Source organism: Tigriopus californicus, chromosome 11, assembly GCF_007210705.1.
Source record: "Tigriopus californicus strain San Diego chromosome 11, Tcal_SD_v2.1, whole genome shotgun sequence".
Lineage (NCBI taxonomy): Eukaryota > Metazoa > Arthropoda > Copepoda > Harpacticoida > Harpacticidae > Tigriopus > Tigriopus californicus.
Genome location: NC_081450.1, coordinates 5,331,940 through 5,358,380, shown reverse-complemented (window position 1 = coordinate 5,358,380; position 26,441 = coordinate 5,331,940). Strand labels below are relative to the sequence as shown.

General features: G+C 46.6%; 1 protein-coding gene across 1 annotated transcript; it reads left to right on the top strand.

Moving 5' to 3' along the window:
* The first annotated feature begins 10,267 nt into the window (after positions 1–10,267).
* Positions 10,268–25,535, top strand: LOC131889976 (E3 ubiquitin-protein ligase UBR5-like). The gene is made up of 12 exons (XM_059239216.1): positions 10,268–11,039; positions 11,523–13,063; positions 14,291–15,909; positions 16,130–16,778; positions 17,078–20,708; positions 20,804–21,033; positions 21,527–21,801; positions 21,900–22,146; positions 23,380–23,540; positions 24,109–24,226; positions 24,336–24,495; positions 25,227–25,535. Exons 1-12 carry the CDS (start codon positions 10,421–10,423, stop codon positions 25,421–25,423), a joined length of 9,447 nt encoding a protein of 3,148 aa, XP_059095199.1. The 5' UTR covers positions 10,268–10,420; the 3' UTR covers positions 25,424–25,535.
* The last annotated feature ends 906 nt before the right edge of the window (positions 25,536–26,441 follow it).

Below are 26,441 nucleotides of genomic sequence, written 5' to 3'. Positions count from 1 at the left end.
GAAGTCACCTTGCATTTGGCAACACTGATGGGGGTCTGGCTAGCATCTGAGGCTGAGGCTGAGTCTGGCTAGGTATTGCTGGGCTATAGTACAGCCTTGGCAGGGGGTGGGGGGGGGATTCAAAACATTGCGAGGCAGACCCGACCAAAGTTAAAACCGTTGCATTTCATGCTGGTTCATATCGATCCTTAAATATGTTGATTTCAACTGAACAACAAGATTCATTTCTACTATTGTTAACCCTGACAGATTATGGCGATTGCTTCTACATTTTTATGGAGTAGAACGGTTAGAAAATGAAATATCTGCTGTCATATCACTCTAGTCCACTATTTTATTATACAGACCATTTTATTCTCTTCATCTCGTTGTTTAACTCTGTATACGATATTTATACAAATAGTTTCGGCGTTTTACACTGACATGGCCAAGAGTCGCAAATACATGTTGGCATTACATTAAAATGATCGAGTTAATTTTGCATGAGATGGCTGAAATTTTGGAGGTCCTTTGTTTTGTGCAACACTCACGAATAAACAAAATCTCGAGCTAGATATCTCGTAAAAATATGTGTAGAACATAAGGCTGGAATAATCTTGTGCTTGTGCTCTAAAAATCGCCAAAAATGTTTGCAATATTTCACATATGCTTCCCAAAAATTGCATATGTAACAAAAAAAATTGGTCTGCAAGTTTGAAACCGAAATATCAGTTGGGTTAGCGGCAATTGACATGAAACTTCTAAATGCTTGGTCGGGAATAGTCTTGCGGTGTCCAACGAGGCAGTTCTTCGACTGCCTGATCAGGAGGAAAGCGTATCAAGTGACGCTATCTGAGGAAACGGAAAGCCGTTCATCACAGCGTTGCCACTAAGGCCATAGTAGTGTCCAAAACTGAATAATGTAGACTTTACATCTATCACGTATGGCCTCGGCTTGAATCAGCCAGTAGCTTGCTTGCGACGAAAAAAACGTTGATAGAGGGCTTTCTAAAGTATCCGAGGTCCTACACGAAAACCATTGAGTTCCGCTACGACTCAAAATAACAACATTTAACATCTCATGCTTAAGGTATTTCATAAAGCAATGGTATCATGGCTTTTTTCTCTTATGCGAACTCTAAGAGAAAATGAAACACCCTGTTGGGCCTTTTGAGGTTGATGGGGAAGCTATTAAGAATGTAGAGGTTATGGCTAAAATGCAAGTATTTTCAACCCCACTGAGTTTAGAAGCAACAGTCCATTGCTTTATTGATGAGTTTGTTGAGATTGACAAGGTTAGTCAAGTTGAGCGTTTAGATGATCATGTAGTCACAGATCAAGATGCTTTAGAGGCCATCAGGGACTTCAGGCTTTCAAGTTCTCCTGGTACTGATGGTGTGACATCTTAGTGGCTGATGAGATGCTCACTGGTTCTTTCTCCTGTTTTGTCGTGCTTGATGCGTTGCATCTTAGATCAGAGCAATATCCCCGCGTCACTTAAGTTAGCTCAAGATGTTCCAATTTTTAAAGGGGGGGGGGATAAGTCGCTGCCCATTAACTCTAGGCCGATTTCTCTCAGTTTGAATATTGCGAAGGTGCTTGGGAAGATCAGGAAGTCCAAACTTGTTGAAATTCTTAAAGTCCTTCCACCTGGCCAGCACGGGTTCCGAGCACATTTTAGCACGGTTACCCAATTGATTGAGCACGAAGAGCAAGTCATTGAGAGACTGGAAAGGCACGAGTAAGTTGATGTTGTCTATCTTGATTTTGCCAAGGCCTTTGATAAAGTAGATCATGGCCTTTTGTTGAATAGACTTCATGACATTGGGATCCAAGGCAAGGTTCCCATATGGATAAGAGGGTTCATTCATGATACGAAGCAAATTGTAAAGGTTGAGAGATCTCCTAGTGACATGCATGATGTCAAGTCAGGTGTTCCCCAGGGCTCCATCTTAGGGCCCCACCTTTTTATAACATTCGTTGCCCCGCTTCAAAAGCTTAGTATTACTGCCAGTCTCTCTCTTCTTATGCTGACAACACAAAGTTGGTTTCTGTTAGGAATGGCCAAGATTCCACTAGCCTTGCAATGGGCCTAAAAATAATCTATTCTTGGGTTACTAAGAGTAATATGGCCCTGAACGGAATGAAATTCCGCTCCATGACCTTCGGGTCAACTCCTTTGAATACTCCACTTGTAGATAATGGAGGTAAAGATATTGAGCAGGTCTCATCTATGACAGATTTAGGTGCAAAGTCCTCCAAAATAATGAAAAGTTTGATGGGCATATCCAGTTGATGGTGGGTAAAGCTTTTCAAATGTGTGAATGGGTATATCGCACGTTTAAGTCCAGAGATAGCATCATGATGCTAACTCTAAACAAGTCGTGCATCCATGAGCTTTGTCCCAGCCCAGGATTTAGGGTCAATTCTTGTGACTATAGAGGCTTAATGTGCGTTTTGAGAGCACTTTCAAGCCCTCGAGCGAGAATCCAGGCTAGTTTGAACAATAAAGTCCACTTCTCTTCTTTCTCGGGCTCCTTCATTGGTTAATTTGCTTCCCTCTAATATTCGTAGGGAATACGTGGGCCTTGTTGATCCGGTTGCATCTTTCAAGTCGGACTTGGACAAATTTTTAGATAGTATTCCAGATCAACCCTACATTTAAGGGCTAACTCGGTCTGACAACTCAAATTCGTTGGTAGACCAAATATCAATTAAAGATTAAAAGGTAATAGTTTGACCAGGTATAACCTCTCATTGTATTATTAGTAATTGGGATTACATTCCTTGCAGCCCTAGAAAATCCTGTGAAAAACCAAACCAAAAATATTCTGATACTAGTTAAGTAAAAAATAATAATTTTTACGAAGGGGAAGTCAATGTTAATCAATAGGCTCCGACAAAACACATTGGGATTTTTGGCCCCAATATGGCTTAACAGCGTGATCTCAAAGAGGGAGGAGGAGTCTCAATAGTATGAGAATCAGGGGACTTAGAGGTCCCGTACAGTATCACGTACGAAGACGTACAGTATCAGATTGCTTTTATAAAAGACGATTGATTGAGGTCAAAATTGGCGGATGCTTTCCGAGCCATCAAGAGCCCGACCGAAAGTGCATTCGGTTCATCTTGACAAGTACGTTCTGTATCTGCACGTTCGAGGGGGCTATTTTTGCCTTCAATATCAAGCAACACATAAATGAAAAGGAATAATACATTATAATACTGTAAAAATCGGATATAAGAGCAGAAATTCACGGCCCCAAAGCTGCTCTCATATCCGATTTTTACTGTTTCTTCAAGCACCAGTAATTGAACCTGCTATCCCTAAGGAGCATATTCTTTCCATGGTCATGCTAGCTCCTGTTTAGGTGACCGTGAACAAAAGCAGTTGTCATTTTGGCAAAACATTTTGTTTGTTGGGAAAAATGAGAAAAAGTTGGAAAAAGTGCGAAAAAAGGTGAAAGAATGCAAAAATAGCAAGTGCGAAAAAGTCGAGAAGAAAAGAAGAAAAAAAAGAATGTTGGGAACAAAAGAAAAAAGGCGATGAATTGCAAAAACATTGCTGCCATGGCCAAAAGGTCGTTGTTAGTCATGCTTAGTGTCTTTTTCAGTTGCCAAATTCTAGGAAAACAATAGGATAAGCTCACGGAGGTAGTTGTTCACCCCTTTGCTCCCCAGCGCCCCTTTTCGACTTATGTAGTGATGTATCAAGGGTTTGGCTGTGGCATAAGTTAATTTAAATAGTGTTGTAACTAGCACAAAGAAACCAAAGGATGGTGCTAGAAACAATTAAGAAATCAAATTTTAGGCTCTTTTTGAAACAAAAGTTCAACTATGGGTGGAAAAAGTTGTGTCATTTTCGTGTTTGATACAGCATTACGCATCCAAAAGATGGCGCTTTTGCTCAACGGTGTTAACAAAATCAAACAAACTGAGGCTGAAATTGTATCCTATTGCATATACTGGGTGATCTATTGAGCTTCTTTATTTCATTGACAAAGAAGCTAAATCTTCTTTTTTACAATGCTTGACATTATGACACTTTTTTAGCGATTCCAATGTTATGGTACAGTATACAATTGATTCTTTTCGACAGTCTAGTCCTATTGCTTAGGGCACTTTGCTCGCATGAAGAATAGATTTGTGTCATATTTTATCCACAACTGAATTATGTCCTTGATCTCTATGGTCATCTTTCTCTTTGTTAAGTATCATTGTATCATGTAGGAAGAAAAGAAAAAGGTCAAAAACTGAAAAAGGACAGTAATATTATTTTGGGTCCCAAAATCCCCTAAGTATGTGAAAAGTATTTTTCATGTAAAAACATTTTTTATGTGACTATTAATCAACAATTTACAGTTCAATGATTCCTTCTGCAAGGGCCAATTTCACAAAAGTAGTGTTATAAGTAGAGCTGGGCAAATATGCAAAATTTTCGGAACCAAATATGCACAAAAGTATGCATCAAATATGGAGTTTGGAGACTCCACTGCGAAAAACTGCAGTGGGAGATTGCTTGAGTGTAAAACTCGTCTGACCAATTACTGATCAGGAGTAGTAGATTGTTGGAATCACCACATATCACCTCAACCCCCCTGAAGCTTGGAACAAAATGAAACAAGGGCCACAAACTGGCACACTTCAAGCAATAAAGTTACCAATTGGGACAGAAGCTGTTATACACCTTGTTAGTTGATTTTCGGGAGGATTTTCATCTCCCTCTTCAACCGGCTCATTCTCAACAAAGCAAACCCGATTGAGAAATCGTCGGTTTTTTCTCCGGTAGCTCCCTGACGACAATTTGATAAAGTGATCCCGAAGTCTGCCATTCTTAATAATTGTCCCTGTGTGAGACCATTTCTTGGTTGAGGGATTTTGGATCCAAACACAGTCCCCGACGTTCAAGGGTACCAAGGGTCGAGAATGAGAGTTATACCTTTCCTTCAACTTTTCATTGACCTTTTCCCTATTGTCATCGGCGGCTTGGATTAAATTGCGCCAACGTCGGTCATGAATTTTACTGTGCAGGATACGCAAGTGCAGGTTCCTGCCGTAAAGTTGTTGATTAGGAGAAAGTCCGTCCATCCTCGGAGTATTTCGTAATTCAAAAAAACCTTCCTTGAACTCTGCTAATTTCATACCAAGTTAATTCATGTTGACTGGCATATTTTTGATGATTTTTGTTGTTGTATCAGCTTGACTGCTGTTACCTGGGTAATGAGGGAATGATGGGCCCTTAAACTTGATGTTATTGACTTGAAGGCCGTTCTCTTGGAGAACCATGAAGCGCATTGATGGCATTTTGAAATTCCATGGCTGAATCAGCCAAGAGAACCAGGTGGTCAGCATATTGTAGATATTAAAGTGGAAAATGGTTGATGTAGGGGCCTTGGTGTGTAAGAGCTTCGGGCAGGTCGGATACATAGATTCAAAGAATTGGCGATAGTGGATCCCCCTGTGACAGGCCAACAGAAGTGACACTTCCAATCGTTTCTCAAGGAATGGGGAATTATCTGGGGCCCATCATTGCCTCATTACCCAGGTAACAGCAGTAAAGCTGATACAACAACAAAACTCATCAAAAATATGCCAGCCAACATGAATTAACCTGGTATGAAATTAGCAGAGTTCAGGGAAGGTTTTCTTGAATTACGAAATACTCCGAGGATGGACGGACTTTCTTCAAAGTGGTTGGTGCACAGGAGAAACTTGCAACCATTGTAGGGTCTGATGGCAGCTTGACCCTCTCTTTTTTGTCTACAGGCTCACTGGACAGAATCTTGGCGATGCTGGAGACAATTCAAATTCCAGAATTCTTCTTGAGAACATCGGAAAAATCACCCCACAATTAAGCAAAAATATGCAACGCTGCAGCTCTAGTTATAAGTAGAATAATTAGGATGCTGAAAATATATTGAACGTTGACTCTCATTAGTGCATGTCATTTTGTTAGTATAGTGGAACTCGCTTTTATCGTCAATTCGCTTATTTTGTTGTTTTCTTGAAGTCCAATTTGTTTCTTACAGTTTTTTAAGCATTCACTCTGCTTGTAGGGCATGTCAAGTGAACGCGTTTCTGAACAGCTGACGTTATTCCATGGAGTTAAATTAAAGACAACATGCCCAGCCAAACCGGACTGTGCATGCATTGAGTTTTGACAATTTGTTTGTTTTGTTTTGTTGGTTAGGAAGTCCCAATTGAGTCCCAATTGAGGGATATTCCCACTTTGTCTTCACAGCCATCATTAAATATTACCTCACCCTTGGGAATTACCGCAGGTTCGCCCATGTAAGTTGTTAAAGGAGCAATGCATGCCGTAATTAAATATCGCAAAGAAACCAGGACTTGGCAAGCCTGGGATTGAATCAGGATTCTCAAATTGGGAAGTGGATGCTCTATCAATATGGTACACCAGCAAGCCTTCCCATCAACAATTCAGATTCATACCATAGTTACCTTGGGTATCTTGACTACAAATGGAGTTTTTTATACCCAGCAACAGCTGCGACGAAAACATGCAGTTGCAGCACCCTTGATTGATCTATATATGAAATTATATATGGCTGGTCTAGATTCAGTATATGATGCCTTTGTCTTTATTTCCAAATACTTCATTTAAGGTGTTTATCCTGATGTTGCTTACCCTACTAATATAATTGATTTTGATAGTGCCCATAAATGTAATAAACGCACTCAATGCATGAGTTTTGTTAGTTGTTAATCCTTTGTAATTTACACTCAAGTGTAACAAAAGTGGACAATAACATGAATTTGCAAACCTCACTCTTGGTTCAACTTGTGGGTCTCTTACAAGCCATGTTTTTGGCTATGCCCTAAACATTTTCATTAAAGATAGATCAACTAGTTTCTGGTTTGCAAAATACATTATTGAGGTTTCATTTGGTAATGTGGCTTATGAATTCCTTATGCAATTGCAACCTGCATCATGGTGAAGAGAAAATACCCCTTTTGTGACATCATAAAGAGGATGAAGGGATGGATAGGGAGGGAGTTCAAAATCCCTTTGAATCCAGCATTTACATAGTGCTAAAATCCCTTAATTTATAAAAATGGTCAAAGGGAGCAAAATTGTATCTAGTATTGAATACTGGAGCTATTGGCGGGAATTTTTTAAACTTTCAGTTTAGGCTTTATTCATGAAGGCATACTTCCTCACGCAATTGCAAATCAGCTAATTTTTTAAACACCTTGATGAGTTAAGATTCAATTTGCTTGCAAAGATTTTAGCATCAACTCGCACCATCCGCCCATTGAATTTTCAATAATCTAGTGACTTTGAGTGCGCTGGGTTGCAACACCCAACAAAATGAACCTGTTTGATATAATTTGGTGGACGCACTATCAAATTGGCTCTATACCCCAAAGCTATTTGCTTAGACAAGCAGTTCAAATGAAATAAATGTCAAAACTCCTCAGGCTTGCTGGGGTACCGTGGGCATCCGTTTTCCAATTTGCGAATCCTGGTTTGATCCCAGGCTTGCCAAGTCCAAGCTTCTTTGCAGTATTAAAATTACAGCATGAGTTGCTGCTTTAACAGAATAAATGGGCAAACCTGCGGTCATTCCCGAGGGTGAGGTAATAATTAATGTTGGGCTGTGACAATCAAGCGGGAATATCCCTCAGTTGGGACATCCAAAATCAGATGGCAGGCCGAGCAAGAGAGCTGCCATTTGACTCTGAACAAACAAACAAACAAACAAATTGTTGGTGGCACGTCCAACCTCTCTGATGGGGCTCAAGTTGCAATTTTCATCCATGGGGTGGAAACACTTAACTGAAACGCAAGGAACAAGCCTCAGTTCAGCTGACCTCCAGAAGTGGCAAAATTACCTCGATTTAGAGTCAGAGAAGCGACACTCACGAGATTTCTGATATTGTTTTGGCCCCCTGGCGGCTTCCTAGTTTGTGCGATGGGGATCGGCTTGGAACACATTTAGTTACGTGATTCTCAAAATCAAGTTCCGAATTAAGGGAGCCAGTGAGTTGATGGCTCGTTTGTCTACTTTGCGTTAGGCCGATCGGCCCGACACCCTGCTGCTCAACTACCAAAATGTGTTCAAAGCAAAGTCTCAAGTGGCTTGGTTGGGGTGACTTTTTATGACAAGCCCTCTACCTTGATTACATGAAGGTGCAATCGTATATCCCACATTTAAGCACAATGTTGGGACAAAGAAACAAAGTTCTAAGTACCTCATCATTGCATTGCAATTTTGGTTACATTTTGTTGTACTTTCGAGGTACATTGCTAAACAGGGGCAATCAATAAAATATGAGATTTGCTGTAGGATCCTTAGTAGCCAAGTGGTCCAATGTGCCTGAAGGGGACACGTTATAGTATCCCAGAGGGCGTGGGTTCAAAACCCACCATTGGAGAAAAATATTATGTGAGTCTTTTTATGTTATGTTACGTGTGTAACACTCTTTAAACTGAAATAAATTCCCCATTGAAATCAAGAACAATGCTATGCCACAGGAAAAAAAACCAAAGTGAGCATTTCTTGTGTTGTTTGGCATCTGGTGATATCTAATCCTGCCATTCTTGTATCTTGCTTTTTTGAGGCCACTCTTATCCAGTGTTTGATGAATTTCAGACACCCTTGACTTTCATCGCATTTTAAAAAGGGTATCTACAGTGTTAGGTATCTACATTAAAGAGGGCATAAACTACTGATGGGATCAAATTAATAATCACGCGAGGTTGCGACTAGGGCTACAAACTTACATTTTCAATCGTCGCATGTGCCATGTCTAGTGGAAGGACTGGAAGGTCGGAAACCCGTTAGTTAGTCATAAAAAGTAACCCTGATTTGTCTTCGATCAATCCAGGGTTGTCTTTTTGGTCAAACTCAACCTTTTTCCTTACATTGGAAACGGCTGGTATTTTGACTTTCCCAGCACTTTAGCAATCTTGATTTTGAAAGTTTATTTGATCACATCACTAGCATAAACCCTTTACAAACTTTTGTGTCTAAGGGATGAAATGAAGCATGAAATTGATTTGCATCAGTTTATGAGCTAAGGTTCACTATAACAACTTTTTTTCCAGACCAAAAAGTAATTACAGTGTGTATAAGCGTGTCAGTCAAATAAAATCTCTAGAGATTTAACTTTTTCTTATTTCCCTTTACGATTTGCTTGCTTTGTTGAGATCATTGGCTTGTTTTATTTGTTTGAATCCATTTGAAATTTTGTTTTACTTGCTTGATTCCCATCAGTACTTTAGAGGCATGGTTTCCATCACCAATACATTTATGTGAAGCTTCTCTGTCAATGCTCAGAAGTGCAAAATGTGGGAACCCAGTCTTCAAATGTTAGAGGAGTTGGAATGGCTTGAAGCAAAAACCCCGTTCTTTAGAAGTATGATCTTGATGGGGTAAAACCCTTAAAATGTAGGTGAGCAAAATTTTAGGAAATGTAACGAGTAATGAGTAACGCCATGACATATGTTTGGAGTAATAGTTGTGTAAAGAATTACTCTTTTTGGCCACCCATGTGCCCAGCTCAAAGCGCCCTGATGGAGCATTCAGCCCCACTTTTCCTGCGACGCGTACACGGGTGGGTCTACAGCCACTATAGAGAAGTGTACAGCTTTGGGATTTCATACTAGTGCGCCCTCTGGTTTTACCATGAAGAAAGTGTCACCCCACTTCTTACTGATGACAAAAAGTTGGAACCAAATATCATTTTCGTATTTATGCATGTTCTTGTTACTTGCCATGTAATGAGTTCTTTATCAAGTGAATGTCGGACTTCAATAGTCTAAAATAATTGTGAAACGATTTCCTAACATGGCGTACAATTTTGTCGATGAAAATTTGGAAGCCCTGGATGTGCTTAAATCATGGTAGTTCTTACCACGATTGTGGCGCAGCCTGACTTACCCACAAAGCTAAAATCCAATCGGGTACTTCACACGTCTCTATAATACAAATTACAGTGGCTCTAGGTGGGTCCATCGACGCCGCATGAGCCGGCCCTCCGAGGGTCAAATCAGCTCAATCGATTATGCACTAGTGATGGGACCTGAGGCCACCCAATGCAACTCGGTCACCCTGGACTGATTATTTCACGTCAGCTGCCTGGGTGCGCTCCGTCCGTTCCTTGAGTGCCTTCTTACTACCGTTCGTACTAGTTGGCTCGCTTTCTCGGATCCGCTGGGATCCGCTGCGATCCACTCGGCCAGTCACCCACCACGACAGCTGACGTGTGTTCGTTGGGATGTTCGGAGTGAGTCTTGAACAACACCTTCTTGGGTTGGCATGATTGTCGGCTCCCCTCCGAATTCTCCGAAATATCCAAAATCCTCGAGATCTGACGCCCGGCTCAGCCCATCCCCACGAATCCTAGGAGCAACTGACCCATCCACCCAATCCGGACCCACATCCGGCATCCGGCTCCATCCCCGCTCAGCCGGATCATGGTGGGTGGCCACGCCCCCGGGGCGGGGCCGCACGGGCCGCATCTCCAATTCGTGGTGCACCCTTTGCCTGGCACCCACGAACAGCTCTATGACAAGCTCAAACAAGTGGCCGAGCGCATCAATCACCGACCCGTGGCCGCCATTCACGGGCCCGGGCTGGGGCCTGGCGGGTCGGCCTGGCCCACAGGCCCGCCGCCGCCCTATGGCACGCCGCCGGCCGGTGTGGGCGCGGCTTCGTCCAGTTCGGCCTTTGGTGCCACGCCCCCCACCTCGGGTGCCAGTTTACTGTCTAGTTTAGGCGGAGGCGTGGCCCAAATAGAAGTGGGCCCGTCGCATTTCGCCTTTTTACTGCGAGATGGGCGGATTTGCCGCCTGCCCTTTTCCGTGATATCGGATCGCTTGGATTTGAACCGCCATCACGCGCCTCATCATCCGGGGGGCGGGAGTGGCGGTGGGGGCAGTGGCGGCGGCTCAGCCCCGGCCAGTGGCGGCGGTGGGGGTCACGGCTCGCATCCGGGCCGATCGGGCGGTGGCGTGGGCGGACCCAGCGCCGGTGGATCCTCGGGCGGCGGCGCCAAACCCTCGTACAAGACGCCCTCTTCGGCCAGCGTGGCGGGTAAGTGGAGACCATGTCATGGCGCTGTTGGGCTTTTTATGTTATCACGTGCCTTGTGTTAATGCGGCTGGCGACTTTGATGGAGTGTCAATGGGGGCCAGTCGCCCAGTACTGAATGATTTCAATGCATGGTACAGTGGCCCAGACGTTATTTTAACGGCTCCCAATGGTGAATTAGACCGCCCGAGATCAACCCTCAGAATGATAGTAAAAGTAGCAATAAAAGGTATAATAATAAAGTAGCAGTAGTTCCGCTTTACGAATTACTGGGCGGTAGTCCAATTGGTGAAACTCGCCTCGGTAGTAATTAACCCTAGTCCCTGCCCACTGACTACCGATTTTCTATTTTTTTCTGGACAACTATGATGCTTGGTATTCCCATATTACCTCCCTTTGACCCAAGCCGTCTCTGAAACTTGGGCCTCATCCTCCTGCTGAAGGCCATCCCTTGATCGCATTCTAGTCATCATCTCTCGCTTTCAGCCGCCTCAGCCACCTTATCCGGCGTGCGCCAGCCCGCTCGCACCCGTGGCCGCATCATTCGCACCTCCACCATTCGAGGCCGAGGGGTGGGCTCTGGAGGGGTCATCATGTCCAGCTCCCGTCCGGCCCCGTACGTGCCAGAGGACCTGGTCGCCCAAGCCCAAAGCGTGCTCCAAGGCCGCTCCCGCAGCCTCATCATTCGCGAACTCCAACGGACCAACCTCGACGTGAACCTGGCCGTTAACAACCTGCTCTCCCGGGACGAAGAGGACGGCGACGATGGCGACGAAGGCCAAGACAACTACGTGCCTGAGGACCTCATCTCCTTGTTAGACGCGGGGATCAATTCCGACCATCACGCGGGGGTCATCATCGATGCCGATGCCATGTTCTCGGACGACGCCATGTTCGGCCAGTCCTACGCTTCTACGGCCGCCAATGCTGCCCATGCCCGCGTCACCGCCTCTGGCAGTCGTAGTTCTTCAACGCGGCGTTCAGCCGACCGGGATCGCTCGACCGCTTCCACCTCTGGAATCGATGTGGCCGCCGTCACGTCCGCCCACATGGCCGTAGCGGCCATGGGCGGCGCTGGGGGTAGTGCTGGTTCCTCGGATCATCACCGGGACCGTGGGTCCTCATCGTCCACACCGGCTTCGTCATCGGCGGCCAATTCCGCCGAGCGGGAGTCTTCGTTATTCCGGTGGCGGGACCGACAATATCTGGGACCCAAAAGATGGCTCGAGTCCGCTCTCAGGGAGTCAAATTGGCCCATTGACAAGGATGAAGATGCCGCCGGACCCTCATCCTCGTCTAAGAAGCGCGAACCCGCGCCCGTTGTGCCCCAAAGTCCGTTGTGGTTAGGAGATGATCTAGAGTTTTGGCCTCCTGAGAAATCGGGCCTTCGTTTTGTCAAGATTGCCGCCATGCACAGTGAGCTGGTGGCCGTATCCGATAAGGGACACATATACCAATGGCGATGGTGCGACATGACCCCCTTCCGAGGCGACAATCCGTCAGGCAACCACCCACGAGGCAATTCCTTAGGCCTGAGCCAAGAAAAAGTGGTCATGTTATCGGCCTCGAGTATTCGGTGCTCAGTGGTCACGGAATCAGGCAAAGTGGCCACGTGGATGGATGAATCCGTGGCCCACGTGAGTGCCAAATTGGAGCAATCCGCCCAAGCTTTTCCGGAGTTTCAGAACGAAAAGATCTTAAGTCTGTATACGTGTGTGCTCTACTCGGCCGTGAGATTGGACTCCGGTGTGCTGTTTTGGTGGGGTATTTTGCCGTTCATGCAGCGCAAGAAGCTCTTGGAAAAGTACACGAATAGGAAGCGCTCCATTGACGCCAGTGGGAACAAGAATTCCAAGGCAACTCGACGCAACGACATCCGAGCAGTGGGTGGATCGCATTCAGGAGCGGCATCTGCATCCTCATCCACTCATCACGAGATCCAAGTGGGCAGTCAGGTGTGCATGAGGAATGCGCCTTTGTATCAAGGAGGTTCGATTGGGTTTACGGTGGCTGGAGGTGTTCCAAAGGTAATTAATTGGTACTCATATGGGTCGACTTCTTGAATTGAGCAACAAGTCACAAGCCTTGAGATAAGCATATACGGCAATGTAATTCAATATGTAAACCCACGGGGGGGGGGGGGGCAATGCCATCCCAGGATACACTTATCTGAATATTATCTACAGGAAGAGGTTTGAAACGAAAAACATCAAACTATCAAGTCAAGTGGGCGAGAAACCAATCATTTTCCAATAGACGATTTCAGCTTGGAGTTTTCAATTTAACACTTATTAAAACTATCGCGATCTCCCTTTCACAGGGTTTTCGTTTAAGAACCAAATTCAGCATAAAACTGAGATTCAATGCCATTCATTGTTGTCAATGTTTGAGTCAGATGGTCAACATTCAACCTTTTCTGTTGATTGTTGATTCTGAAAAATGATGGTATTTTTGTCTAGGGTACATGTAATGAGTGAGGCATATAGGAGTCCTTAGTTTGTCTGGAAAAGGGGGAACAGATGTGCAGATGCTGCGCTGCTGCGCTGCTTGGGCTTGCTCACGGACTTTCAGAAATATGGACTGCGAACGAGCTTCCAGGCAAATCGGCCTGCTCTTAGTCATAGCCACTCTGAGCCACTTTTCGAATTGAAGTAATAATATAAGAAATGTAGATCTCTTCAATTAACGGTAGGTCAATTTTATATCATTAACATGCAAAGTCGATCGTTTCAAAGTTATGTTGTCAAAAGCTTATGTAGCTGACCAAGAGCAGGCCGAAAATTCAAATTTTATGTAGTGTTTACAACATAACTTGGAACATGTCTCCTGAGTTCCCTAAGCATAGGTTTGGGCTCAAACTGGGCTGAGTTCATCTATTCAACAAGATCTTGTGGTCGTATGAAGTGCTTATTTGGAATAAGATGTGCGGTTTAGGAGATGGGATATTTTTGCTTCCGTTTGCAGTCCATATCTCTAGAAGTCCGTGGCTTGCTGTACTTTTTTGAACGGCTAGCCCTGTTTCCCGGTTTGTATTCGCCTCGCCGCTTTTTGCAACTCTAAGCTTGACCCTTAGATCATACACCACCGCAGATATAACGCCATCATGGCGAGGTTGATGTAATTTCTTTTTACAGTGGAAAAAAAACACCAACAACATTAATTAAACTTTGATTAGATCAGACGGCAGTTTTCCAACCTGATTTTCAACTGTCACACCTGATATTTTCATCAAGTACTTTTTCACTGTTTTGTAGGTGGGTCAACTTCTCAATGCCGCTTGGAGCATTTCGGACACATGTCGCTTCAAGATCATTCAACCGCCCAAGAAACCAAAACTTCCCGAATTACCCCGGGATGTCAAAGCCAAAGAAGACAACGACTCGGCATCAATGCCGCCCCCGCCCTCACCCGCCTCCAGCACCTGTAGCGATGGATCCTTGTCCTCACCCGCTCAACAACAACAACAACAACAACAGCAGCAACAACAACAGCAGCAGCAGCAACAACAAGTGGGAGGGCGTCGTCAGAAGCGATCGGCTCCCAAAGAGGAGCGTGACAAAGTCGACGAGGAGGATTGGAATCTCAAGGAGGTCATTTTTGTGGAGGACACCCGCAACGTGCCCATTGGAAAAGTGTTGAAGGTAGATGGCCAATTGGCTGCCGTCAAATTCCCTAGTGCGAAAGACAAGGAAGAAGATAACATTCTCACTGAAAACACCCGTTTACTAAGAAAAGATGAATTGCATGTGCTGAAGAGTGGGGCCATCCCCAAAATCCCGGATTGCTTCCAACGCACTCCCAAACGCTTGGGTCTCAATGGAGAGGGTCAGATCCTGGCCATTACCATCGATGGATTGGGTGTGCACGCCGTGGTGAAGAACGGCTCCAAGATGAGTCTGAAAGTGTTCAATATCAGCTCGGGCAAGTGCGAAGTGGATTCCAAGTTCCCCACTGATACCAACGCCTTCCTCGGACTCAACACCAACGCCATCCAGTTCCAAAGCACGGGCGAGTCAGAGTATGTATCCGTATTGACCGAAGGGAATCGTGCCATATATCCCATTGTCAAGGACATGACCCCTTCCGCGGATTCCATCAAGGACCCCAATTGGCTGGATTTGCCCTCGCTCCAAGCCATTGGCATGGGTACGCACGCCCTTCCACATGTCGGGTCGGGTAAGAAGAACGAAGTAGCCGTGGTGGTGCTCTCCTTCGAGCCGCTTTTGGTTCTCCCCAAGATCTTGCAATGTGATTTGGACGGTATTAAACGAACCATCGCTGAGTTGGAAAGCGATCCGACCTCGCTAAATACGATCGAGACCGTTCAACGGATCCTGGAGGAGCGTTGTGATGGCGGACGAAATATATTCCACACCGCTGTGTCCATGTGCCAACCCACCTCTAACAAGGACCCGGACGTCCAAGATGTCGCTCCCAGCGGGAGTAGCAGTGCCAGCATGCCCCTGGAACTGGATTCCATGGACGCCATGAGTGTGTATGCCTCCAAGGCGCCCATGAATCTCAGGGACATGATGCGCCGCAATCGACTCGAATTGCCCTCGAGCGCGTCCGGCCCCGGGCATTCGACCTCGGGACCCTCAGCCTCGGCCTCTGCGCCTTTAGCGCCCAACATTGGAGTGGCGGCCGCGGCGGCGGCCGCAGCGGCCGCTGCAGTGGTAGCCTCGGGGGCGGGAGGTGGGAGCTCGTCGGGAGGAGTGGCGCCTCCTGGGGATGCCAGTCCGCCGCCGGCGATGGAAGAGCCTTCACTGCCGTCTCTTTCGTGGCCTCCTGAACCTATGGAAAGCAACTCGGGTGACGAGGATTCCCTTCTTGGACTGGCAGGATCAGCTGCCTCGATCTCGTCGCACAAATCGTAAGTGGTTTGTTTTTACATTATGCTTAATTAATTACTTGTGCATCCACCAAACAGTTTCCATGGAAACAAGTTACAATTTTTGTTTTTTGACACTAGTAGATATGATTTTCTTTTTTTTTTTTGTTTCCTGAGGTCAATGTCACTTTAACCTCTAATTGAGAGGACGATGGAAAATTGGACCCATGTGCATATGACAAGTGCTCTTCATCTTTTACAGTCTTCTGGTGAAAGAACAACGCACGCCAGCCGTTGAAAATCAAGAACGTCGTGCCAATGCCCTGGCCTCACTCAAACTCATTTGCGAGAGCCTCGTGTTCGGTCCCCAATTAGAAGCCCTATTGGCCATGCAAGATGCCCAAGGAAACACGCCCTTCATGGCCGCCATTGGTTGTCGAGCCTATCCAGCGGCCATTGTCCTCTTTGAAGCGGCTCAGAAAGTGGCTCTGGAATGCTCCAATGATCGTGAGACTCAAAAGAAGACTCTCCTGTCCATGGTGTATCCCAATGGGAGTGGAGCGGACCATTCGCCGTTGCATGTGATCTGTTGCAATGACACGTGTAGTTTCACCTGGACCGGAGCCGAGCACATCAATCAAGACATCTTTGAGTGTCGCACTTGCGGACTCACGGATTCCCTGTGCTGTTGTACGGAGTGCGCCCGTGTGTGTCACAAGGGCCATGACTGCAAATTGAAGAAAACCTCGCCCACGGCATATTGCGACTGTTGGGAGAAGTGCAAATGCCGCTCCTTGATTGGTGGACATCAGGGTGCGCGCTATGAGGTCTTGCGCAAGTTGATCGCCGATACGGATTTGGTGTTGCAGCCCAATGGTCGAGGAGAGAACATCCTCCTGTTCCTAGTGCAGGTAAGATGCTTCCATGTCAGGAATTTTGTTTTCTCACCACACATATAACTTTGAAAAGCAACCTTTTTCACAAAAGCGGCTAGGCGTCGTTCAAACCAAGTCTGAGCTCGGCATAGACTCTAGAAATGACGTAACTGATAGAAACACTTGAAGACTTTTGAGACCTTGCTCATTGAGATTCGACCATGTACTAATGAGAAAGTACGCATCTGTATGAATTATCCCTCTTTTTTGTTCTCTAATGATCTATTTTCACCGGGTCCTCAAACACTGGTTTCTCTTCTATTCCATATCAATAGACGGTTGGCAGACAACGTCACGAGCAACGTCAATTTCGACCCAATCGCCAGCGAAAGGGAACGTCACGTAAGATCCCATCGTCAGAAATGGACCCCGATAAGCCCGAGCACGACTTGGACCCTCCACGATTCAGCCAGAGGGCCCTAGACCAATTACTCAAGGACTGGAACGCGGTCAAGGCCATGATCATGACCGGCCACAAGGAGAACAAGACCAGCAAGTCCGCGCCTATGTACGAAGATCAGGCCTTCTTGGCCAGTCAAAGTGGAACCGGACTCTTGGATAAGTTCACCCATTGCCTGTTGGTGAGATGCTCGGGTGAGAGCCTGGACTGCCTGCTCACCACTCTCATCAAACGCCTCCAAACAGCTCAAGACAAGAGCGATGCCCGCGGAGTGGTCAAGCGCTTCGTGCGTTCTGTCACACGCGTGTTCGTCATCTTCAATATCGAAATGGCTCCCGGACAAAGCAAGAAGAAGTCCCTCCAGTCCACGTCCCAGCCCCTCAACCGATGCCGAAGAGTGTTTCAAGCCCTGATCAACATCGCCATCGAAGAGCTCTGCGAGACTGCCAATGCCTTGTTGGCGCCGGTTCGCTTTGGAATCGCTCGACCCACGGCTCCTTTCGCTCTGTCCACCTCGAACGAGTCCGTCTCCATCGAAGAGCTGTTCTCGGTGGAACCCATGGTTCCTCGAAACTCGTTGAGCCTGAGCTCGGATGCCAATCTCTCACTTGGCGAAGGTCGCTCCCGCTCTCGGTCCATCACGGCCGAGAACAATGCTCGAAGCGGTGGAAATCATCATCCCCGAGGATCCAGCGGCGGAGCCGAGGGTGGTAATGGGGCGGGGGCCGGGTCAGGATCCCAATCGGGTCCACCCGGATTAAATGTGTCCATGAATGACACCCTAGAATTGAATGACAATGAAGACGTGGACGATGGAGACAACCAAGTCGGCGACGAGGCGGATGACACACTCGAAAACGAGGCCAATGATGAAGGCCCTGTTGAGAACCCCGATCAAGACGATCAACACTCGGACATGGACCTTGATCTCTTGGCTGAGACCGATAGTGAATCCGAGGACGGGGACGCCAACGATCGCGAGGCTAACCAAGGTGGTGTCGATGGTGGGGAAGGCGCCGGTGGGGAAGCCTTGTTCTCGGATGAGGATTCCGGTGCTAGCACTCATCCCGAGGACGGCGAATCCGACGGGGGTGAGACCGATGAGCAAGATGACGGAGATTTCGCCTTCGCGGATGAACAACTGGAACGACGAGCCACCCCTGGAACCGCCCAAGAGCGATCCAATCTCGCGCCACAATCCATGCAATGGGCCTTGCGATCTCGAAGCAAGAACTCCCGCACCGTCAATGGAGGCTTCATCTACGTGGATCCAAGTTCGTTGCGACGATCTACCACTTCAGCTTCCACCGTCGCCACTCCCAATGGGTCTGAGGGTGTGACCATGTACACCACTGCCTCGTCCCTCTCCCGGGCCTTCGGCATAGTGGTGCGTCAAATCGCGGATCTGCTCACCATGCTCCAGGATTACAACGCCCTGGCCCCTGGATTGACGCGAACCCTCGAAATCTCCTACCAGGAATCTCTCAATCTTCAACTCCTCATCGAGTATCACATGAAACCCAATTGGGATTGGCTCATGTCCGTCATGGACTCGACAGAGGCTCAGCTGCGGTTCGGTTCGGCCTTGTCTTACTCCACAGACATAATTGCCACGGCCAATCCTGCCAATCCAACGCGGAATCGAGCCACGGAACGAGCCACCGGGTTCAGTTCCAGGGCTGGCAGTCTCTCCAACGCTCAGGACACGGCCAATAATCGGCGGGATTTCCTGAACTACGCCCTCTCTTTGATGCGGGCCCACAATTCGGAGCATTCCGACTCTTTGCCGGTGCTGGACGTGGCCTCCATGAAGCATATCGCCTATGTGTTCGACGCGTTGATCTACTACATGCGATCAGGCACGGATGCACAAGAGGACACGCCCTTTGGAGGTGGCATGGAGCAGAGCTCATCGTCCTCGGTTTTCCCTTTGAACACGTTCCAACACCAAGCCAGTTTCGACGAGAACGACAATGACGACGATGCCGCCAATGACGCTCCACCAAGCGGAACTCAGTCCGGAGCAGCCACCCCCGGCGGGACCACCCACATGGACGTGGACAACGACGATACGAACCAATCCGCTGCGGCCATTCAAGCGGCTACAGCCAGCAAAGGACGACGACACCCGTTCTTCCAAAGATCCGACTCGACCCTGTGTCTCGGGTGTCCGCCTCCCGACCCATTTCAAACGCCCATGCACGAAGCTTTGCCGTTGGCGGATCAGCCCCACCTCCTCCAACCCAATGCCCGACGGGTGGAGCTCTTTGGCGTGCCCAAACAACCCGTGGGCGAGGACAACAATGCCTTGAGTAACAACCTGGCCGTACTGCCCACTCGTTTGGGATTGTCCATTCGATCGACTGATGAGGCCTTGAACCCGGCCAATGGAGGGCTCCAACCGGCCGAGGCGTTCAATTCGATTTCCACGGCTCCATTCCAAGCCACGCCCGTGGCCGCTGAGTCGGCCTTTGAGAACGTTGTGCGACAGACACGGCCCTCGAGCCCTACGGCCGCCACATGCGACACGGCCAGTGTTCGATCTTTGGAGATCAGTGTCACGAGTGGCACCAATGAAGAGAACGAACCCGATCAACCCCAGGATCTCTCCATGGGTGGAACAATGTCGTCCGCGAGCAGTGTGAGTGAAATGAACCCGAATGACGAGCCCATCCCATCGACTTCCAAAGGCTCGTTCACGTCACCCAAGAAAGCGTTTATGATGCGGGAAGCTGCGGCCAATAGAAGTGACTCCAGTGGAGCTGGCCCTTCAGGTGCCAATGCGGCTGCGGCTCCCGAGGTCCTCGTGGTGCCTACTGAGAAGCAAGAGCAAGACGGAGATGTTTCAGCCAATGTGACCATCGAAACCTCGGCCGCCAATGCGGCTCGACGAATCAACTCGTTGGGCGTGTCTGTGCCGCACGACATCCTCTTGGGCCGTTGGCGATCGGCCTTGGATCTGTTCGGACGAGTGTTTGTAGACGATGTGGGTCTGGAAGCGGGCTCCATCATCAGCGAGCTGGGCGGTTTTCCAGTCAAAGAGGCCAAGTTCAGACGTGAGATGGAGAAACTCCGCAACTCTCGAACCGTGGACCTGACCATCAATCACATCGAGCGAGATCGCGACCAACTCATCACTCAAGCCTTCAAGGAGTTCAACTCCCATGTGAATCAACACCTGCGGCGATCCAGCAGCTCTCAACCGCCATTAGTGGTGAATCGGGTGAAAGTCACCTTCCAAAACGAGCCCGGCGAAGGCACAGGCGTGGCCCGAAGCTTCTACACCGCACTCTCGGAGGCCCTGCTTTCGAACAACAAGCTGCCCAATCTAGAAAGTGCTCAAGCTGGGAACAGCAAGTCCATGCAATTTGGACTCATCCAGCGGCTGCGTGGCTCCCGTGATGCCAAGATTGATCATCGCCGCACCTTGAATCGGGTCTATTCCCGCCGACCCCAAGACTCGGCACGTGCTCTGAACTTCGAGGCCCGACCATTCTACATGAACGGTAATGCGACACAAGAAATGGAAAGAGCTGCTCGCACTCGGGGGCTTAAATCTGGAACTTGACTAATATCCCATTGTTGTTTTTTTTGTTTGTAGGTATCGGTGGCAGTAACGAGCATTTGTCTCATCATCAAACCCAATTGGGGGAGCGGCTTTTCCCGCGGGTGCAAGCTTTGCGAGCCAACTGGGCCCACAAGATCACCGGTATGCTCTTGGAATTGTCTCCGGCTCAATTGCTTCTTCTCCTGGCTTCCGAGGAGTCTCTGAGACAAAGAGTGGAAGAGGCCATTGAACTCATCGCCAGTCATGGAGGAGCGGTCCCCGACGTAAGTCAATCAAGTACGGGATAGTTGATCCCATTGAGTCCACCAGATCTAGAATGGGTTGTGGCCTGGTAAAGTCTGGAAGCCCCTTGATGAAGCATGAAGCTGTTTGTTCAAATTTTTTATGGCTCCCCTGAGAGTATGATGCGTACAAAAGGACCCATTTTTAACTATTAGAAGCCCCTTCTTGTGGGAGGAGTGTATTCTAGAGACTTGTTCTGTGAGGAGCAAATCAATCACTGTTTTGTGATACCTTATATCGACCACCCAAGACATTATTTTTTTTTAAATTACACTCTGTCATGCAAGCGTACAAACTCAAAATGGTAACGTTCTTTTTAAAATGCAAATTATAAGATGGTTCAAAAGCTTATTTGTAGCAAGTATATATGTATACCAACTGCCTGACTTTATTCATTTATAGCAACACTTCTTCCAAGGAATCAAGTACCACATGTAATCACTCATTCATTCAAAAATTCATCAATTATTGTAGGGTGGCTCGAGTTCAGCAGCTCCCAGCACCTCCGGAGGCAACGTGGCTCAAGCTCCGCCGTCATCTTCGCCAGGGCCCGGATCCTCCTCCACTTCGGCCTCTGCGGCTGGAGCCGCAGCCGTGGGTCAAGAGCACCTTCTGCCCGATCTAGACGTGTTCAACTTGGGCAGTAGCGGATTGAAGCGAAAGGCGTTATCGGGCTCGGTGGCTTTGGGATCCGAACCCGAACCACCAGAGGAAGAAAACGTCGAGGATAATGCCCCACTATTTTATACGTAAGTGGCTAGGAGAGCATGGAGAAGGAGGATTATTGACGACTTCGGAGCTCTCATATCCTCACTCAGATAATAATCTCATGACTTTCTCCCCGCAGACCTGGCAAGCGAGGCTTTTATTCGCCCATTCAAGGCCGAGGCACTCCGGAGAGGATGAATGCATTCCGCAACGTGGGACGTCTGGTGGGATTGTGCTTGCTGCAGAATGAGCTCTGTCCATTGTTCTTCAACCGCCACGTGATCAAATACATTCTGGGCAGATCCATCCGATTCCACGATCTCGCCTTTTTCGACCCTGTCATTTATGAATCACTCAGACAATTGGTGGTGGACGCCGAGAACAAGGTATGTCTTCGATACAAGTGGGTTGGTCCGTAACCCCCCTTTTGCTCCGGTTCCCCCCCTGCCTTTGAAAGCGTTTTTATGATTCCCCACTCGACCAACACATTCTACTTAGTATCCAAACCAATGAAAACAAGAAAAAAAAGGTGTTGAGTACCTGACTTCAAAGTTGTTCTAGAATTAGTTTACTGGAAGAGTTCATTTCGAAATCAAGACTTAATGCCCAAAACGATCTTCGATCCCATCTGGAGTCTCCCAAGTAGTGAAAATGCAATGCTTTCCTGAGTTTGTATCCATCCGATTTGGGTGCTCTCTTTCTTTGCTTTCTTGCCCTGGAGAAAAGACAATTCCAAAGCAAGGAGAGAACCTCGTCAAAGTAACTAAGGCTTAATCAAAACTTTCCGCACTCCCATGATCTCATCATTGCTGACACAAACGGTCGAGATGGACCCTCAAAGCTAGGGTGGAGGTGCCGAAAATATATCCCCCTTGGAAGAAAGTACTCGTTGAATGTTCCCAAACGAGAGTGAAGTTTCTTGTAAATTGGTTTTCCTTCGTCTATCCTCCTTTGGGAGTCTTTCCAATTAAGAGAATCACGCCCAGTGGATCCCACTCCCACACGAGAATCGGACTTAAGTGACACGCCTTTGTGAGCCAATGTCCGGGTAATTGCACATGAACTCGTTCCTCGTCAACCCTTGTCCGCTCAAGAGCGAGAAGAAACAAAAAGTTGATTTGAAATTGGATGATGATTCTCCTGTCTGGCCTTGAGCCGGTCTTTTCAATTTGTGATTACGGCTTGTATCGGCTTATGGGAAGATCAGCGCATAAGCAGAACCTGATTATGATATGAATAGCTCTAGAACAAACCTAAAAGAGGGACTGAGAAGAGGAGAAAGGTTGTAAAAGAGCAAATTTTGGACGGCCTCTCTGATGTATGCAGAAAGCTGTAAGAACAAATACTCGCTCTTCAATTAAAAAATCCGCCTTTTCGTTTCCGATTATCAAATGTGAAGAAAATGTCCGACGACTCGACGTTTCAATTAACGATTCCAGTAACGAGACACTTATCTTGAATTCAAGGGTACTTAATTGACTTGTATCGGGCATCTATTTTGCCAAGTGTATGAAGTGTCTTTGTCGGAAGTAAATATATTAATTAGTGTTTGACTGTCTCGGCAGGGTATTACTAATCAAAAGACCATCTGACCAATCGAATCTCTTGTACATCCACAGGAGACCTCGGCCCAACTATTCTCAGCCTTGGAGTTGACCTTCAGCATTGATCTGTCCGTGGAAGAAGGCGGTGGATCCGCCGAGTTGGTGCCCAATGGTCGAGACATCGAGGTCAATGCTGCCAATGTGTACAACTATGTTAGGAAATACAGCCAATATCGGTGAGTCCGTAACCATTCACGTGTCCATTCAGTCCAAGTTCTTCCGTGAGGGACACTTGAAGGATGAAATTTGGACAGCAAGTTCATATAAACAGCGAGTTACTAGCTTCCAGATGGAAAAGTTGTATATTATATTTCAAAAACACATTTGAAAAAATTGCATTTAAATTTGTTTTTGCTATTAGTATATACTCTTTGATGGCTTGAGTGTGTTAATTTGAAAGCCTTTAAACGGTTTTGAAATCATATGCAATAACCAGTCGTATTTTGAAATCTTTAACTGATGTAACTCACCAATCGAATCAAAATGTCCCAAGAAAAAGCGTGTTCTTAATCTTGTGTGTTTTAAAGCAAATCATACACCTTTTTCACCAGGAAACCAACTTGCTGTTTGTATGTTCCAATTTCATCCCAAAAGTGTGTCCAAAAGTGTGCCTGCATTCGTTCTGACCCCAAGGAATGTCTGTGAGGATATATGCTTTAGATGATGATGATGATAATGTGCTTCTTGTCATTGGTCAAGTGAGCAACGTGTATTAATGATGTCTTCTTTCATATCCCTTCTTAGAATGGCCACTTGTCAGGACAAGGCTTTGGAAAAAATGAAACTAGGCCTTTTTGATGTTTTGCCAGCTGGAAGTTTGGATTCCCTGACGGCTGAGGACTTCAGATTACTCTTGAATGGAGTAAGTATAACTCTAAACATGATTTTCATCATCCCAACCACGATGAAGAGTGATCAAGAGTAATGATTGTTTCGAGATTTTGCTTTGACATTGGTTTCGGTTTCCTTAGGTTGGCGATATCAATGTTCAAACCCTGATCAGTTACACGTCTTTCAACGACGAATCCGGAGAGTCTCCCGAGCGCTTGGTGAACTTCAAGCGTTGGTTGTGGGGAATCGTGGAGAAGATGTCTCCCATGGAGAAACAGGATTTGGTCTACTTCTGGACAGGTAAGCGACACAAGCTCCTCCCCCAAAGGCTACTACGAGAATAGCAATCAGCGGAAGGGAATACCGCGAATTTTTTTGCGCTACAATGAGTTCTCCTTGGGTTTAGCACTCAATTCGTTTTGATGAGAAAAACGGATTTGCCAGAGCTAATCGTTTCAAAACTAATGCCTGATCAATGCTGCATTGTGCAACTTTCGCCCAAAGTTCTCCAGAGATTTTCATGGCCCAATGGCCACAATTGGCGAAGATCCTCAAAGGAGTTCCTAATGAAGAAAAGATCGTTTCAATCACGTACCTCTTTGGGACTTGATTGAGTTCTAGTTGTCCAAGATATCTCGCTTTCGAACGGCTACTGGTTCAACTTTTATTTTCGTCTAAAGAAATGGATGAGGTTTCCACCTGCATTCTTGTCAATGAGCACCATGGTTACATACTTGCATTCCGCCGAACGAGTCAATTCAACATTTTCACGGCTTTCACATAGCCCATTTCATAAAGGCGTCACATTTTACTTTTTTTTTTACTTTGGACATTAAGATGTATTATGGCGCCATCTTAAATAAATGCTCAAGTCCAGTCGTTGTTCAGAAAGTAACTTTCCTGCCACATTTTCCGAAGAATCTTAAAATCTAACTCGAGTTCGTCTATCGATGGTAGCAGCCCACCCTGGTTTCCTCATTCCGGGGGGATTTTGAGATATCAAAACATTTTCTTTGATCGCTCTGTTCCAGGTTCTCCGGCATTGCCCGCCTCGGAAGAAGGTTTCCAGCCGATGCCTTCAGTGACGATTCGCCCGGCCGGAGATAGCCATCTGCCCTCGGCCAACACGTGCATCTCCAGACTCTATGTGCCACTCTATTCGAGTAAGGCCATTCTCAGGAGCAAGTTGCTGATGGCCATCAAGACCAAGAACTTCGGCTTCGTGTGAATGATTCGGAAAGGAAACAACACCAACATTACCGTGGAGCAATCAAGCTCAAGCGACTTCTTCTTTCGAAATTGTGTGTAAAGAAATAGAAATAAACCGAAAAATAGATGAACCGAAAGTCGTTTTGAATGCTCGGGTTTAATAGCTGGAATAGTTGAATAAGGGTGAGAGGAAGTTTACGAAACATCTTAGGTGAAGGCTATTTGTCCTTTGTTTCTCTCGTTTGCTCATTTGGTTTCATTTACCGACTAGAATGCGTATCCATAGATCAGAAGATTTTGAGTTGAAAATTTATAACTCAAAAACACTGCGGGTTTCACAAGCTCATTGATAATGAGAGCTTATTCTTGCTTGAGGTGTTGATGCAGAATCCCCTAGAGACCTGCACCAAGGTCCAAGAGAACGATCTAAAGATGGGTTTCAAATGTAACTAATAGAGTTACAAGAGTGAGTTATTGTCGAACTATCCAATGGATTATCAACCGGATGTTGGAATGACCTGATTGATGGAGGATTATTGATTAGATTATGCTTATTAGGGCGGCGACTACTTCATTCTTCATTTGGTTGGTGGCGTTTATTTTTAGAGACCCGGACAGTTTTTTTGAACCAACTTCCATTTCCGTGATCAAGATTGAAGAGCGGAGACTGGATGGAATTGATTATGACAACTGAACAAAAGGCAGAATTCTTCATCCTCCGACAGAAAGCTGATCAGATTTGGTGAAAGAATTCACAGAATGCCTTTTTCTGCCAATCTCATCCTGTGCAACGAGAAACGGAGAACCACGTAATCCATATCCAAATTTGGGTGTCCAGAACAATCCACAGGGTTGGCAAAACAACGCCACACCCACTTTGGGGCTTGAGTCAGATGTTATCTTTAGAATATGCCAATGAAATTGAGGTTGCACAGGCTTTTCAAGGACAAAAACTGACAGTGATTGAACATCAAATGAAGCTTTATTTAGTCTTGTCCAAACAAAAGTCGCTTAAAATATAAATGCTATAGCGTTTT

Coding starts and splice junctions, on each gene's coding strand:
- LOC131889976 (XM_059239216.1), top strand. CDS start 10,421: ATGGTGGGTGGCCACGCCCCCGGGGCGGGGCCGCACGGGCCGCATCTC. Junction 21,802..21,899: donor AATGCCCCACTATTTTATAC/GTAAGTGGCTAG, acceptor TTCTCCCCGCAG/ACCTGGCAAGCGAGGCTTTT. Junction 22,147..23,379: donor TGGTGGACGCCGAGAACAAG/GTATGTCTTCGA, acceptor GTACATCCACAG/GAGACCTCGGCCCAACTATT.